This window comes from Pteropus alecto, unplaced genomic scaffold (assembly GCF_000325575.1).
Source record: "Pteropus alecto unplaced genomic scaffold, ASM32557v1 scaffold45, whole genome shotgun sequence".
NCBI classification, from domain to species: Eukaryota; Metazoa; Chordata; class Mammalia; order Chiroptera; family Pteropodidae; genus Pteropus; species Pteropus alecto.
The window spans coordinates 17,154,066-17,170,535 of record NW_006442491.1 but is presented as its reverse complement, the minus strand read 5'-3'; the positions used below and the strand labels follow the sequence as shown (position 1 = coordinate 17,170,535).

Genomic DNA, 16,470 nt, shown 5'->3' with positions numbered 1-16,470 from the left:
TTACAATAATAATTGATTCAGGCAAGAATCATCAATGAATGCTATCATCAGTAAGGGTCTGGTGAAGAATGAGATAGTCTCTAAATATCTTCCCACAATATACTTAACAGTTACAAAGGGAAAAATAGTTAACTTTTTTGCAGAGTACCTTGGTACATACCACCTTAATCAAATGATTAAAGTTAACATCACCAATATTAGGACAAACCAATGTCATGTGCCTCTCAACAAGATACACTGAGGACATAAACTTTTTCTTTGGTTTTCCTGACAAAAAGGCATAACCTGAATCTGAGAAAATATCAGACAAATCCAAATTTAGGGACATCTACGAAGTTAACTCACCAGTACTCTTCAAAAATGTCAAGGTTGTGAAAGATAAAGAAGGGCTGAGTAACTAACTGCCTTTCCAGATTAAAAGAAACTGAACGGACAAGACAACTAAATGCAACAGGTTATCCTGAGTTGGATCCTTGGGAATAGCTATAAAGGACAGTGTTAGGACAATTAGTAAAATTTAAATATGGAAGATGTATTAAAGGAATCCTGTCATTGTTAAAATTACTGATTTTGATAATTGTATTGAGATTATGCAAGAGAATGTCCTTGTTCTTAGGAAATACACACAGAAGTATATGGTGATAAAGGGACATGTCTGAAACTTCCTCTAAAATGATTTAAGAAAAAACAAAACGCATGTTTTATATACACACATATACACAGCAAAGAATATGATAATGAAAATATAGCAAAATATAACAATTCGTTTTTCTGGTTGAAAAGCATATGAGAATTCTTTATTCTTGCAATTTACATGAAATTTTGAAGTTTTACATGTAAAAAAAGTTACATGTAAAAAAAGTGGCCTGTCCCCAATCTCATGACACTCTTTAGCTCATTCTTTTTCTCCATCACACTTATTGTCAAAAGTTATCGTGTATTTATTTAATAATACCTAACATTTATCGTGTGCAAAGCCCTCTCCTGTTCTAAGTTATACAATTAACCTGTTATACAATCAACCATCCTACAGACACAAGAAACTTGCCCAAGGTGATGGACATGACTGGTCTCCATCCCGTGGTACAGAACTTCAACTAAGGTAAGTGACTATCTTGTTTACTGCTCTTTCCCCCAGCGACTTAAAGGGTGCCTAGCACATTATCGGAATGCAATACATATCTGTAGATTGAGTTAACAAATATCGGGCATCTACTAAGCATTGAGGTACAGAGCAGTTAAAATATTCGAAAACCCATGCAACCCTAGGAGTTTAGGCCCAGTCGACACATTTTGCAGAAGAGGAAAATGAGGATCCTGTTGGAGCAATGATAAACCCAAGATCAAGGGGCTAATTGGAGGCAGGCTGTGGATTCCAACCCAGTCAGCGCGGTTCCCAGGAACGAGCTATGAATCAATCAAATCGACCAATCTGATCAACCAATTAGTATTTATTAGGCGTCTACTGCATGCAGTTCCTAATCACGCAGCACTGGCGAGGTCAGAAGGTTGCGGTGCGCAAGCGGCTGCGAAGATCTGGAGGCCGCAGCGGATCGCGGGAATTTGGCGCCTACTTTTTGTAGGTTGAGTGTTCTCGCCTGTGATTGGGCCCCGGCTGCGGCTGCTCGGTCGACCTTGGCAAGACCCGAGCGGCTCAGCACTCGACCGGCCTCCCGGGGAATGGGCCACCAGGAGCCCCCGCTGGCCCGAGTGCCTGCGGGAGGTGCGGCTTATATAAAGAAGTTATGTAAAGGGATCAGCTGGCGCGAACACGTGGAGAGCCGCGGGAGCCTGGACGCTCGGTTCTCCCCCACGCGCGGCGCTGCTCCTACCCGTGCAGCAGCAGACTCTAGCGCGCACCCGTTGCTGGCCACTGCTCGCGCCACTCGGTACCGAAGGCTGCCCTGGCCGGGAGTGGACCATCCCCAGCCGGAGGCTCCAGGGGGGAAACGGGCCGCCCGGAAGTGGAGAGGCGCCGGCCAGGTAAGAACGCAGTCTGCAGAGTAAAAGTAAGTGCCGAGGCTGGAGCTACCCTGGTCGCCTCGGGCCTTTGGGAAATAATACTGGGCCCTGGATTTGCCGCGCTCCGAGACGCCTAACTTTCAAGCCCACCCCCTCTACCCGCCGCCCTCGGGGACTTGGGTCATTCCGCTGGGCTCTGCTCGAGCTTAATTCAATGGACTGTTTACACCCCGGAGAACACAAGGCGGAACGTGGGGAGGGGGAAACTCATGAGGGGGGCTGCAGGAAAAAAGATTTTCATAGTCAGAATTGCTTCTTAAGGAGATTTTAATAAATCGGGAAGACCATTGGTCCTTGTATTTCCTATTCCTACACGATGAATTAACAGAAATGGGGGGAAATTGCTTTTCTTTCCGGTTCCCCCTCTGAGGCACTGCCAATGGTTTCGTCTTTCCCGCTTTCCCCTCCCCTCCCTGATTCTATGAGCAGCCGGGCTTCCGTCTTAAAGGGGCCGCGGCGGCCGGAGGAGGAGGAGGTGGGACGCTCTGCGGCCTGCGCTCCTTTCCTCCCCGCCTCGGCCTGGTCGTTTAACCGATTCTTTCACCCGTAGGTCACAATCCAAGCTCCCGCTCCTCCTCGTCCCGGGGCCGGACGGAGGGATGAGGCAGGGGGGGCCCGGGCAGCGCCGTTGCTGCTCCCCCCGCCGCCCGCAGCCATGGAAACGGGGAAAGAGGACGGCGCCCGCAGAGGTACACAAAGCCCGGAGCGGAAAAGGCGAAGCCCAGTGCCGCGGGCGCCCAGCGCGAAGCTGAGGCCGGCGGCAGCGGCCCAGGCCATGGATCCGGTGGCGGCCGAGGCCCCGGGCGAGGCCTACTTGGCGCGGCGGCGGCCGGAGGGCGGCAGTGGGTCCGCGCGGCCACGCTACAGCCTGTTGGCAGAGATCGGGCGCGGCAGCTACGGCGTGGTTTATGAGGCAGTGGCCGGGCGCAGCGGGGCCAGGGTGGCGGTCAAGAAGATCCGCTGCGACGCCCCGGAAAATGTGGAGCTGGCGCTGGCCGAATTCTGGGCCCTGACCAGCCTCAAGCGGCGCCACCAGAACGTGGTGCAGTTTGAGGAGTGCGTCCTGCAGCGCAACGGGCTAGCTCAGCGTATGAGCCACGGTAACAAGAGCTCGCAGCTTTACCTGCGCCTGGTGGAGACCTCGCTTAAAGGTAGGAGCCCTGCGAGCCATCCCTCCTGGGCAGGGTCTGGACCCAGTGATGTGGACGCCTTGGTTCAAACTGACCTCGGGACTCCTAGGCCCTAGTCCTGTCACCCTGGGCCCAGACACACCCTCCTTTTCAGGGCCCAGCTATTTGGGCCTACCTCTCAACTCAGGACCTTGGCGCAAACGTTAGCTGGCATTTTCATAACAAGCGCTTATTAAGTGCTAATCATTGTCTTAATAAGTGCTCAATATGTGTGAGCCATTATTATGAAACGTCTAGTACGGTCAGCGAGTGGAGGGGGTTGGGTTCAGAGTTGGTGGAAGAGCTGCTGAAAGCCCCCTCTCTCTAGGGTTTTTTTTTAGCAAACAGAAAGAAAAAACCGTACTAGATCCCACACCCCTTCTCTGTCTGGTTACAAATATCCTGACCCCCCAGCTCCACTTCCTAAACTCATGCTTCCTAGTCTTCCTTTTGCTTTGAGACCCCCAGTCATTCATCCCAAGGCAGTCAAACAAACTTGGTTTTCTGGCTAAGTCCTCTGGGGCCTGCACAATAATAACCCCACAGGTGGGCCCAGAGCTGTCACATAACAACATCTAACAACTTTTTAGTCCTTTTTACATTCTTAATCTTTTTTTTTAATCCTCTGAGGCTGGCTTGGGAGTGGTTTTATTTATAGGGAGATGGGATTCAGTGAGGCAAGAGGCCTTTATAGTCTTTGGGAGGGCTAATCGAAGTTTCAGGGTTTTCACTACAATTAAGGAGTGTGTTCATCCTGAGTACTCAGTACTCATATCTTGTTCGTACTACAGGTAGCCAAGGATTTGTTCAGAGGAGAGGGCCACTGGGCTTGAAGAGCCTGAGGAGACTTTCTCAGGGGAGAGGTTACTAATCTGAGTCCCAACTATGTCCTAGATATCTTACAAAAGTGACTTTAGGTAATACTAAGAGTAAATCCTCTTTCTATAATCTAAGGATTAGCTATGAACAAATGTAAGTTAATGAAGGTTAATCAGCTTATAAGGGGAGTCACATTGTACTCCTGGTTTCTTTACAATTTTTTAATAAATTAAATGATGTGAACTTAGATCTGTCTTGATTCAAGGACTAGATCCTTTTCCAATGGGTGATTTTGCCCTCCTTACCCTAGCATGAATTAGAGGTGACTGAATGGGTCGGATTTGGGGTGGTGTTGGATAGAGCATTGGAGCTTTTGCCTGACTTTAAAATCCAATGACCCCATCCCAGGAGAACTCCCTGACCTATTTCAAGTCATTGTTTGACAGTGGGGTGAAGGACATGATCAATATCCCATAGAGTTCTTTTTCAAAATAGGCTTCCACTTTTTATGCCCATCCCTGCCTCATCCATCCTGAAAAGCCCACCTTCCCCCCAGGGCAGCTATATTTGATTTGAAAAGACTTTCCAGTAGATTCTTTTAGTTCACCTGTATTTTACAAGCTCTTAATTCTTAGATTGTCTTCTCCACTACAGTTAACGCATGTTGTGGACTTCAGTATTACATGACTGCCTTGGGATGTGGGAATTTACTTCGCCAAATGATCCTCTTCTACCCTCAGTGCATTGATGCCAGTCTTGAAACTTCAGCCTGAATTTGAAGTCTTTGCTTCATCTCCCTACATATAAATACAGTTGACCCTTGAATAATGCAGGGGTTAGGGGTGCCAACCCTCCCTTGCCCACATATATGTCCGGAAGTCTTACCGATAACAGTCAATTAACACATATTTTGTGTGTTATACATATTATATATACTGTATGCTTATACAGTAAGCTAGAGAAAGTGTTAAAATCATAAGAAAAAATACATTTACAGTATTTATTGAAAACATTTACAGTATTTATTGAAAAAAATATAAATGGACCCACGCAGTTCAAACCCTTGTTCAAGGGTCAACTGTACTGTTCAAACTTCCCTCACCTATAGAATTGATCACGACTCCACAGTAAACAGTGGCAGCATAGCATCGTGGTTAATATAATGGGCTTTGAGGTTAGACTTACTTGCAGCCATGACCTATCTAAATTGACTGCATGAGACCGACAAATTGCTTCAAACCTGTGCGAAGCATTCCTTTATCCCCAAGATAAGGATACCTTTGTCACAGGGTTGCTGTGCAGCCTGGGATGTCAGTAAGTACTCCAGATAAGGAAGAATTCACTGCCTCAGTAAGTTCAGGCTGTATTTCGAATCTTCTGCCATCATCCCATTTGAAATTCAGAGTTTTTATTCAAGTTTCCCAAGCTTGTTTTATCATGGAACACATTCTATTTCCTGTGTTGTCAGAAACACCAAGTTGACAGAAATACTGGTATTTTTTTCTTCCCTTTGTGAACTAAAACAGGCCTAAAGAAATATATTTTGCTTTATGTCCCTTTTAGTAGTTTGGAGTCTTAAGTATTTGAGTATTACGAGTCAAGTAAAGTTGGGCTCAGAGATAGAGCATTAAAAAGACTAAAGCTATTGCCTGGGCTTATGAAACTGATGTTGAAATTTACATGTCAAGCGTTACTTTAGAAAGCAGTAAATAGGCATTAGATGGGTTTTTTGCTCCTTAATGTTAACCTGGAGAACAAAGACCCAAATTATTCCATTTTCCGGGCAGTTTAGCAATCCTAATCTGCCCTTGGGCACTGGGTTTACAGCATACTGATATCATGCAGAAATGTAACAGCTAGAAGGAATCTGGTTCAGCTTTATTATTAAATAGGAAGTCCTTTACCATCACCTTTTCCCAGTCTTCTGCAACTTAGAATACTTTTGAAACACCAAAAAAACGTTGATCTGCCTTTAAATCTCAATTGATCCAAATCCACGTGCAGGCATACTTCGAAGATATTGCTGGTTCGGTTCCAGATACCACAATAAAGCTAGTTGTAATCTTTGTGCTGGTGGAGAGTATTGCCTTCAGTTGGTTAAAAAGAAAAAAAAAGCAACACCTGTGAAGCACAATAAAGCAAAATGCAATAAAACGAGGTATGCCTGTACTTTTACTGAATCCCTACAGTGTTATTTGCAGGGAGGGAAAAAAACACTCTTTGCCCCAGAGGAACTTAATTTGAAAAGTTTGAGGACTTGTAGAAGACTTAAATGCTAATCAAAGTCCCAGGAGGAAAAGGCAAGTTGGCTCATTAACAAGGGCTTTTTACAGAGTGTTGTACAGAATTAAGAGGAATAAGAATCAAAAGTTGGCAGAGAAGGTGGGCTTATAAGAAGGGAGCCTAGGAACGTGTGGATAAGTAATCTTGACTTATCTTTGAACATAGACCAAACAAGTCCTACCTAGAGCATTATGTAGAAAACAGAAGCTTCAGAGAGTCTACAGCAGTCTTAGATGTCTGATCTGGCCTTCTGTTTCACAGGGAAGGAAACTGAAGCCCAGAAAAGGGACAGGACTTGCCCCAAAGGAGTTAATGGTAGCATTCAAACCAGCCCCTGGGGCTTTTTAAAACCAGATTAGCAATCCTGTAAATTATTTGGTTGATGGGATGGTGTCTATTTAACTTTTGAATACTTTTCACAAAAAGTTAAGACATCTATAATTTTTATCTCCTTGTTTCCATTGCTCAAGGACCTTGTCCTGAATGCAGCTAGAACTAAGTTTAGGATTACTGCCACTTAGAAGAAGACAGCAAGCAAGCCAGAATTCATTGTCAAACTCAAGAAATTCTAGTGCTTTCTCTAAAGCACAGACTGAGCCTAAGGACAGAAAAAAAATATATACTGCAGGACAAACTCTTAAGGCTCATGAAACCAAATAGAAATTTGGAAAAGCTGGGAGCCCAGCTTATCTCAACTTGTTAAGACACTAGCTCTACTTCAGCAATTATTTGACGTTTGCTGTACCTAAGGTACCTATAGGTAACTTGACATAGATGGGAACCTTGGCCCGTGGGGGTGGTCTTGTCTATGCACCAATGTTCAGTGGTGACTGAGCCAGGCGCTGTATTAGAAAAGGCTACACAGTTTCCTGCATGAAGCATGCGGAAGACATGCCCAGGTGAGCACAGTATAAGGTCACAGGTGAGTGGTAGGTAGAGGTTCTCTCTGGGAGTGTGAGAGGCATGGGGAAGTAGAATTTAGTAAAATGAGGGGAGAATAGTGTGGGGAAGGAGACCAGGGTCTTAGCAGTGGATTGGTTGTTGGCCTGAAGACCCCCTCCCATCCCCTACTCCCTATGCCCTCCAGCCTGTTGAGTGCCTAGGGAAACCTTAGGCTCAGCACCTGGCCACCACTGCCCAAGGCCTCTAAAAAGCAACTGAATTCTCTGCTATAGCTGGAGGCCTCAGAGTTTAGAAATCCCCTGGGTAAAGGCAGATTGCTGAATGGTGATCTTTGGGTACCATGACAGTGACATAGACGAAAGGTGGCATTGGGGCCCTGGAAATTAATGGGATACAGTAGAACACTGGTATTGACTTGGAGTCAGGAGGTCTTAGTCCCAGTTTCACTCTGTTACTAAATTAAAACTTACTGATTGTGATGGGCCAGGTCTGTTCTAAAGGCTTTATTTATACCTGTTAACTGATTCAGCTCTCCAAACCATATTTGGAAGTCAGAACTATAATTTATCCCTATTTTACAGGTGAGACAACTGAGGCACTGAGGTTAATGAAATTGCTCATTGTAAAACAGCTAAGCAAATAGCCAAGCCAGGATCCAAGCCCAGGCATTCTAAATTGAGTCTTGAGTTGTGCTACACTCTTGGGACAGGTAGCTTAAGTTCTGGTTCTGTTTTTCTGGGTTGTTAAATGGGCATGATCGTATTTTACACAGAAACGAATGGCTACTCTTTATTTTTAACTATATATTAATTAGTATTTGTGGCACTGCTGATCTGTATTGGTGCCTTCCCTGTGTGTCTCAGCTGCTAGGGACTCTTTATCTCCTTCTGGTCTACTCTTGAATGTCTTGGGACAACCATACAGACCTCTCCTGCTACCGACTACCTTCTATATGCATGGGGGATTTTAGATGCCAGCCCCGGGAGATAGAAACAACCTTTACTTAATTGAGAGCTTTGGTTAATTGGGGTTGCATTGGGTGGGGCTTTTTATAGTATGTAAACTCAGGGAGAGTTTAGCTTCCTAATAGAACATCAGTCTGTTTTCAACTCCAATTTGGCCTTTGATGTCCTGAGGGCCAGAAGCCGCCCTGCTTAGTGACTCAAATTCTGGATACTTATCTCATTGTCTTTAATTTACATATCTGTATGCCCTATACTAGAACTTTCCCTGTTCTTTCTCTTTTCCAAGCCTCTCCAGCTCACAATTCTCAACTTGATTCATTCTACCCAATTATTGAGTTGCCTGCTGTGTGCCGGGTGCGCTGAGGGGGATCCCAGAGACTTGGTTTCATTCCACTGCGGGCACCCAGTCTAATGGAGGAGATGGTCACAGCACGACAGATGTTATTTCACTGCTGTCTACGAGAAGTGCTCTAGGGGGAACAGCTGCCAGGAACGTGCACTGAGTTTAGGGGAGAGAAGGATGAGTTTTAAGAGAGTAAATCAGAAGTGATCCTGGCAAGAGAGGTAAGGCCTAGGTATGTGGCAAGGCCCACTGCATGTGGAGAGAGACACGAGCCAGGTCTGCCGTGGGTCATTCCCCACTCTGCCTGGCTGTTGGAATTTTAACAAGATCCCTGTAATGTTCAAGTACTAATAGCTAGCTTTTCGTAGTATTTTCATATTCTCTCATTCAATTCTCTCCCCTTTAAGTTGGTGTTTTACACATGAGTAATTCATCAGGATCAAGTAGCTTGCCCAGTTTCACACCAGTAAGGAGTCAGGCTCTAGATTTACCTCTAGACGTGCTTTCCAGTTTCCATGTTCTTGATGTGCTGCCTCATGACTGTCAGACCGCTGCCAGTGGCGTCCAGACACATTAACATAATTCACACCCAGTGGTTGTCTGCTCGGGTGTCCAGGTACCATGCAAGATATTCCAGCATTCCAATTAAGCGTTACAACAGCCTTGCAAGGAGATGTCTCTTCCCAACTTATGGGAAATGAAGCAGATTCATAGTCTTAAGACATTTGCCCAGGGTCACATAACCATGTAGATGGAAGAGTGGGGATGGCATTGCCCCAGGCCTGGCTGGCTCCTTGTCCTTTCTGCTAGACCTACAAATTCATAATGAGCCTTTTGGCCTCAGTAGGACACTATGTTGCCCTGGCAGTCACTCTAAGGGATCACAGTGACATTTGACTAATCTTAGGAAGTACTTTGAACATGTCTTGAGGTGTTGACACTGGACCCAGCCGCTTATAGTAATACAGCCCAAGGTCATTGAGACTGAGACTGGAGCTTGGTCTAGATGCTCATCTTTCCTTGAGAAAACATGCTTCTTGTCTTCAGTAGCTTCTCAGGACTTATCTTCAGATGAGCCACTTAATTATATTAATGTACAGCTCTTAACTAATCAAAATCAGGGATATCTATAGTCAACAAAATCAAACTTGATTTCTCAAAATTTCTAATTCTTCAACATTATAATTTTTTTTTTACTTCACATTAAACTTGCTTATGAAATGTTTTTGGTTTTTATTTAAATTTTGTTGAAGTATAACATGGCTCTTTAAAGCTTTCAAGTGTCAATACTATAACCATTGACTACTTTCAAACCATTAAGTCGTTTCCAACTCTTCGTTTTTTTCTTGCTGTATGGAATGCTAGTTCTGGGTGTTTGGGGTGCTTGATATGGCTTTTTTTGTAGCTGTTGATGGTAGGGTCTTAGTACTCTTCTCTGAGACTGAATTGCTAGAGTGGGATTTTTATGTCAAATGGATTGAGCATTTTTAAGATTGGTGATACATATTGCTGAATTATCTCAGCATATTTAAGTCAAAATCATAATTCTCTACTGAAAACTGAGCCTGCGTGTCGTGTGGTTGGACTATGGGCACTAGGGACTGGATGAGCATTAAAGTCTTTGGGGGCATACGATACATCAGAATGTGCTTAACAAGGAGCTTGGTTCAAAGTGGAAATAAAACATCTAGATGTTAAATTCTGCTGTTGGCACTAAGAGGCAATAATAGTGGAGCCTCACAGTTAAGAATCCAGGCTCTGGAGACTCTGTGGGACCTGCCCCTAACTAGCTGAGAAGCCATAGGCAAGTTATTTAATCTAAGCCTCAGTTGCCTCACCTGTGAAAAGGGATATAATTATCATCTAAGTAGCTAGAGGTTTGGAGTAAGAAAAGAGAATTGGCTAGAGTACTGTCTGAATTCTTCCTGTCCATCACAGGGGTCCAGAGATAAGTTACCAAGTTCTGTTGATTCTAAACCTCCCAGACCTCTTTCTCCCATCCCTTTCTCGCCCCCTTCCTTGCCAGCCCTTGCTTCTTTCAAAACCTCCCTTTGAGTGTCTTGGCCACTAGTTTCCCATCTCCAACTCCTCATGCCTCCAGAGGGAACGTTTCATTCATTCTCAGACATGCTCTTTCACATATTAACATCTCTGAACTCAGAACTCAGCTTAGTCAGTGGCATATAATGGTGTCGTCAGGAGCCTGTAGGTCTTACTTAAATGGTATATCTTAAAATCAATGACTTTTTAGATTCAACAAGCAGTATATTTTGCTAAAATAGATCAAGAACTTGCTATTACTTCCTATTTCTTAGAGTTGAAGTTTAAATCCTTTTCGTCTGCCATTGTTTCTCATGACCTGACTCCATCTTCATCTCCAGCCTGATTTGTACCCACTTCCTACTGCATCTCTTCTGTGATTACCCCAGATTACTTGTGTCCTTCGCTGCAAGCTCACACCCCGCTGTGCTGCCTGCTCATTCTCTTCATCCTGGGAGACACAGCTCAAGGGCCACACTTGCAATAATTCTTAGCCGGCCTGTCTCTCATCCTCACCACTTTTCTCTGCTCCTCAGGCAGAACAGTACCCTATTCCTTGTTATTGTAGCTGTAGTCACTCTGCTTTAATCACTGGAAACCTTTATAATATAAGGATTCATCTCTGGTGTCTGAAAAGCACTGTGTTCTCATGAACTGTTTCAGTGGAATTGACAGCATGGAAATCTAACTTCTGGAGGAGATTTGGGAATAGGTTTATAAAATCCTAGGCATTTTGTATCCTTTTCCAGCAGGTTGCCTGCCTACCTTTCTGCAGCTAATACTGACTTACCCTTATGGCTGAGTATGCTTACTTCAAGTTTCTGGACAGAGCAGGCCACATTTGGGGGAGACTTCAAAACTTCTTATTCCCATAAGTAATGAAATCTCTTTACTGAGACACCTGCTTGGTCCTCCCCGCCCATTTTCTCTGTCTCCTCATGGGCTGTGGCCTAGGACACTTTTTGAAATAGTATATTTTGTGATCTCCTGGCTATTGGACTTGGGGGGAAGATGATAAAACCATCCCAAAGGTAGACTACCTCTGTTTAATCAAATTGCATCTTTTAGCACCCTGCAACCTGGGAGATAGCATTGTCTGGTTGAAGGACTTGGCTGTAGAGGGTCATGTCCTACCCAGCCACTCATGGCAGTGGTCTTGGGCAGGTCGCTTAACCTTTCTTTTAGTTTTCCCACCTCTAAAACAGTGGCCAGCGAGGTGAGATAGCTTACATATATTGAGCCTTTAAAATAATGCCTGGACCCTAGTGGGCGCTCAAGGATTAATTTACCTCAAATCTTTACTACCTCCAAATAACACTCTCTATTCTCCCCGTCTGGGAAGCTATAATTTTAACTCTCATCAATCTTATAGAACTTTCAGATTATATCAAACAAGGGAATTTATAAATCTTATAGTATGTAAAGTTTGTTTCTGTCAGTTTAAATCATCAAACTGCAGATTTCATTTGGGGGATTCTGCTAGTTGCCGCATGTATCTTGTTCCACTCGTACATCCTGAAACTGGGGAAATTACCACAGGCTGGTTTCAGGGACCCACTGGGTCCACTGTGTGATGGACCTGAGCTAAAACTCCATTGATCACGGACCTCCATAAGCCCCTACTATGAATGGCAAACCACAGAGAGGTTTGGAGTCTCCAGGAATTAGTGTCATTTCAGAACTAGCATTTGGTAATTTCTAAAAATTTGACCCTTTTGCCTTCTCCAACTCAAAGTCATCTTGGTAAATTATAAGACTGGGACTTTGGCCGCTTAGAAGAGGGACGTTACCTGGGAGTTACAGGCAAATGTTAGTTGGCATTTATGCAGGGCCCAAAGGTACACATTCAAATGCACCTGCAGAAATTTGGGGAAGGGGTGCTTTTTAGGTGGAAAGATCATTCAAAAAAAAAAAAAAGTGCGTTAGTTGTGTTTGAGTTGGAACAGCCTGAGAAGTGTAATGTGTGATCATCCACTTTCATTTTCTGATTTCAGTTTCATCTTTTGCCTAACGTGAAAGCTTCATTCTGTGGCCTACAGCCTACAGCACCAGGATTATTGAAATCAGTGACGTCGTAGGACTCTGGTATAGTCCAGTGGGAATGATGATGTTAGTGATGGTCAGGATGTGATGCCCTCAAAGTATGTTACACTTGGCAAATGTATTTCATGCCTATGACTTAACTCACAGTAGTATGTGGGGTATGTAGGTGTCATTCTCATTTGCCAATTACAAGACTGAGGCTCAGAGAAGTTCAGGGATTTGCCTAGAGTTCTAGGCATCTTTGCATCATTTCTCAGTCTCCTCATATTTTCCTCTGAGCTAAGAAATCACCCAGTAAACCCATGGGCAGAGCTGAGGTCTAAACCCAGACTTTTTGCCTTCTGGTCTGTCCTCTTCTGTTCTTTACCCTGGCCCACTTCTTAAGGGAAATGCCTCAAGTGCCACATTCCCTCCCTCCATCTTACTGTGAGGTAACTGAGAGGCCCAGATAGGCAATCTGCCTGAAGGAAAGGACTGGAACGCTGACATGCCTCTTATGTTTTTTAGAGGGCAGCTGGGGATTCCTCCGTGGAAACATATGCTGCAGTTTCTCATGAAATAAGCCCAAGGCCTTTGTCTGTGTAAAGAAGTACTTTTCATCTCTGTGACAAGTAACTTTCCCAGTTTTCCATTCTGTCATGCTCACTGATGCTGTGTCTTATTCTGAAAATGCTGCTTCCTGTCCAGTGCTTTCCTCTCAACAAACAGCCCCCTCCTTTAGCACCTCCTGAATTTAGCTCACTTCCCCAGAGCAAGCTCTTCAATCCCGGGTCCCATCTACCCTACCCACTCACTACCTTACAATATTTTTTACCCTTACTTCTTTCCCTGGATTCTCATAACCTGGACTTACATTGTAGTCTGTTTTGCAGACTTGTTTTCTTTTCACTTCAGTTGCCATAGTTCCCAACTTTGTATATAAAATAATCATCAGTCCCCACCCTCTAATTTCCCTACTGTTTCAGTGAAAAGTTGCACTGTTTTCTGATGTGGCCTTTACAAAAGGGATTTGATGGTTTTTTAATCATTTCCTTTCTGGCTCTACCACCAGCAGACATTTCTTACTCTTCTGTTTATGGGTCTTTACTCTGGAGTCTAGATTGATTTGGGATTCAGATCACTGCTCATTTTGTAGTGTTTTGAGATAAAGAGCCTCAGCCCACTAGAGCTGATGACCTAGAAAGAGGATTATGAGATGGGAAACAACTGATTTAAAAAAAAAAAAAAGGAAAGAAACCCATCTGCCCTAAACTGGTTCTACCTGTATTACTTTGATTGTGAGTAATAGAAACAAATTATATAATTACAGGGGAAGTGAGGCCTGTCAGATCGTGGTCAGAAACCTAAGGCTTTTGCCTTGTCCATCTTCTTGCTTTAACCTAGAACTCCCAAACCACTGGCTTCAGTAGACTGTGTGCCTTGGTAATTTCAGGGCCTTTTGGGGTGTCCCAGATCACTGGTTCTCTTTATATTAGAGTAAATGACTGATAAAAGGAACCCTCCAGGAGAGGTCGTATGAGGAGGTGCAGCTCTCGTTTTGGTAGAATGGAGGCACCATAATGGGGATCAGAACTTGTCTTCAGGCCCTGGCTCAGTCATGATGATCCCTGTAACTACCCAGGGCAGGCCCAGCCTCATCAGCTAGATAAGACATCTGTCTACTTATGCTTAGCTTCTTGGGCACTGGCAGTCATCAAATAACTTCACTTAAGGGCTTAGTGGGCCTTGAATTGCTTTGTAAAGAATATTGAGATTTGTTTGGGAGATGCCAATTACCAGCTTTCCTGGAATGTCAAAGACTATTGGAAAGATACAGCTGGAGTTTCAAGCCAGCACAACTTGATTCCACCTTATACATTTGTTCCCAGTAGTTTTCCTGTTTATACCTCTAGTTCATTTGTTCCTTTGTTCTGTTATCCATTTCATCTCTGTCTAGAATTCCCTTCTTTTTTTCTCCCTGTCCTTTATGTAACTTAAGTCTTGTTCCTTCTGATCTTTTTAGATCTAGCAATTCCTACCTACCCTTCACTGTTCATAAAATGACCGTGATACAGATGAACAGCTTACCTTTTAGTTATCTCCTTGAAACTAAACTTTATAGGGATAGGCGTACTCACTGTGCTAGGCGTAAGATGGGCTAGGAGAAAACACTGATGAATTGGAGTGTGTCTCTGGAATAAACAATCATAGTGCAATTCTAGATGCATTGACAAGAATCATTATACAAGTCAGGAAAGAAGGGAGGAAGGTCATTTGCCTAGCATGGAGTAACAGACATTTGACAATCTTCTCATGCTTTACCTGTCTCATCAGCCATGGGAGGTATGGGTGGTATGATTCTGCCTGTTTGGATACAGTGATGGAATACAATGGCTTTGTAGCCAAATGAATTTGAGTCTCTTAACTCTTAAGTCTCTGTGAACCTCAGGTTCTTCATTTTATAAGATGGGACTGTTTCCTCTTACCTCCTTGGGTAGTGATAAATATTAAGTTGACTGTCAAGTGCCAGTGCAGGCACTCTGTGAGTGTACTCTTTTTGTTGCACATGGCCATTTACAGGTGAAGAAGCAGAAATAGAAACTTGAAAAGGTGAACTAAGTTGCCTCCTGGCTATCCACCCAGTCAGCAATAAACCAGACTTCTTCCCAGGCACTCTTAACCCTAAACCCAGGTGCTTGATGCCAGTCCCTGCAGCCTGTGTTATACCACGTCTTGTCCCTTGACTCATCCTGTGTGAGTAGAGACGGGCCAGCTTGTATAGAGTTGGCTTGTGCCAGTTGTTCTGGTCCTTTTCGATTGGAGCGATTGTCACCACTGTCGCTCTTACTTTAATACACTGCATTCCTTTAGTCTAAAGGTGGTATAAATGTGCCCATCTCACTCAAGCTCTTTCCGGTCTTCCTTTGATTTAGGAGAAAGGATCCTGGGTTATGCTGAGGAGCCCTGTTATCTCTGGTTTGTCATGGAGTTCTGTGAAGGTGGAGACCTGAATCAGTACGTCCTGTCCCGGAGGCCGGACCCAGCCACCAACAAAAGCTTCATGCTACAGCTCACGAGTGCCATTGCCTTCCTGCACAAAAACCACATCGTGCACAGGGACCTAAAGCCAGACAACATCCTTATCACTGAGCGGTCTGGCACCCCCATCCTCAAGGTGGCAGATTTTGGACTAAGCAAGGTCTGTGCTGGGCTGGCCCCTCGAGGCAAAGAGGGCAATCAAGACAACAAAAATGTGAATGTGAATAAATACTGGCTGTCCTCAGCCTGCGGCTCAGACTTCTACATGGCCCCTGAAGTCTGGGAGGGACACTACACAGCCAAGGCTGACATCTTTGCCCTGGGCATTATCATCTGGGCAATGATAGAAAGAATCACTTTCATTGACTCTGAGACCAAGAAGGAGCTCCTGGGGACCTATATCAAACAGGGGACTGAGATCGTCCCTGTTGGTGAGGCGCTGCTAGAAAACCCAAAGATGGAGTTGCACATCCCCCAGAAACGCAGGACTTCCATGTCTGAGGGGATCAAGCAGCTCTTGAAAGATATGTTAGCTGCTAACCCACAGGACCGGCCTGATGCCTTTGAACTTGAAACCAGAATGGACCAGGTCACATGTGCTGCTTAAAATTCAGGGCAAAGCATCTTGGGTGTTTTTAAACTAGGTGAGTGTACTCTTTTTGTTGTGCATATACTCTTCCCGGACTGGATGTTTCACTCTGGGCCTTGGGGTGGGCCCTGTAGTTGGGGGAAACACAAAGTTGAAGAGAACTAAATGCTTGTTATCAAAGATGCCCCCCTACACCAAGTCTCCATGAGATACATGGGATTATTTGAGTACAAGTTGGAAAGTCTGGAGTTTTTTGAGTGGAGTTGCATTTGAGCT

General features: G+C 44.4%; 1 protein-coding gene across 1 annotated transcript in view; it reads left to right on the top strand.

Moving 5' to 3' along the window:
• The first annotated feature begins 1,458 nt into the window (after window positions 1-1,458).
• The window catches only part of STK35 (serine/threonine kinase 35), a 41,188-nt gene continuing 26,176 nt past the window's right edge, over window positions 1,459-16,470 (top strand). Inside the window, exons 1-3 of the mRNA XM_006921669.3 lie at window positions 1,459-1,983; window positions 2,573-3,173; window positions 15,500-16,249. Of these exons, the coding sequence (XP_006921731.1) occupies window positions 1,681-1,983; window positions 2,573-3,173; window positions 15,500-16,212 (1,617 nt within the window). The 5' untranslated portion in view covers window positions 1,459-1,680 and the 3' untranslated portion in view covers window positions 16,213-16,249. The remainder of the gene's footprint in view (window positions 1,984-2,572; window positions 3,174-15,499; window positions 16,250-16,470) is intronic.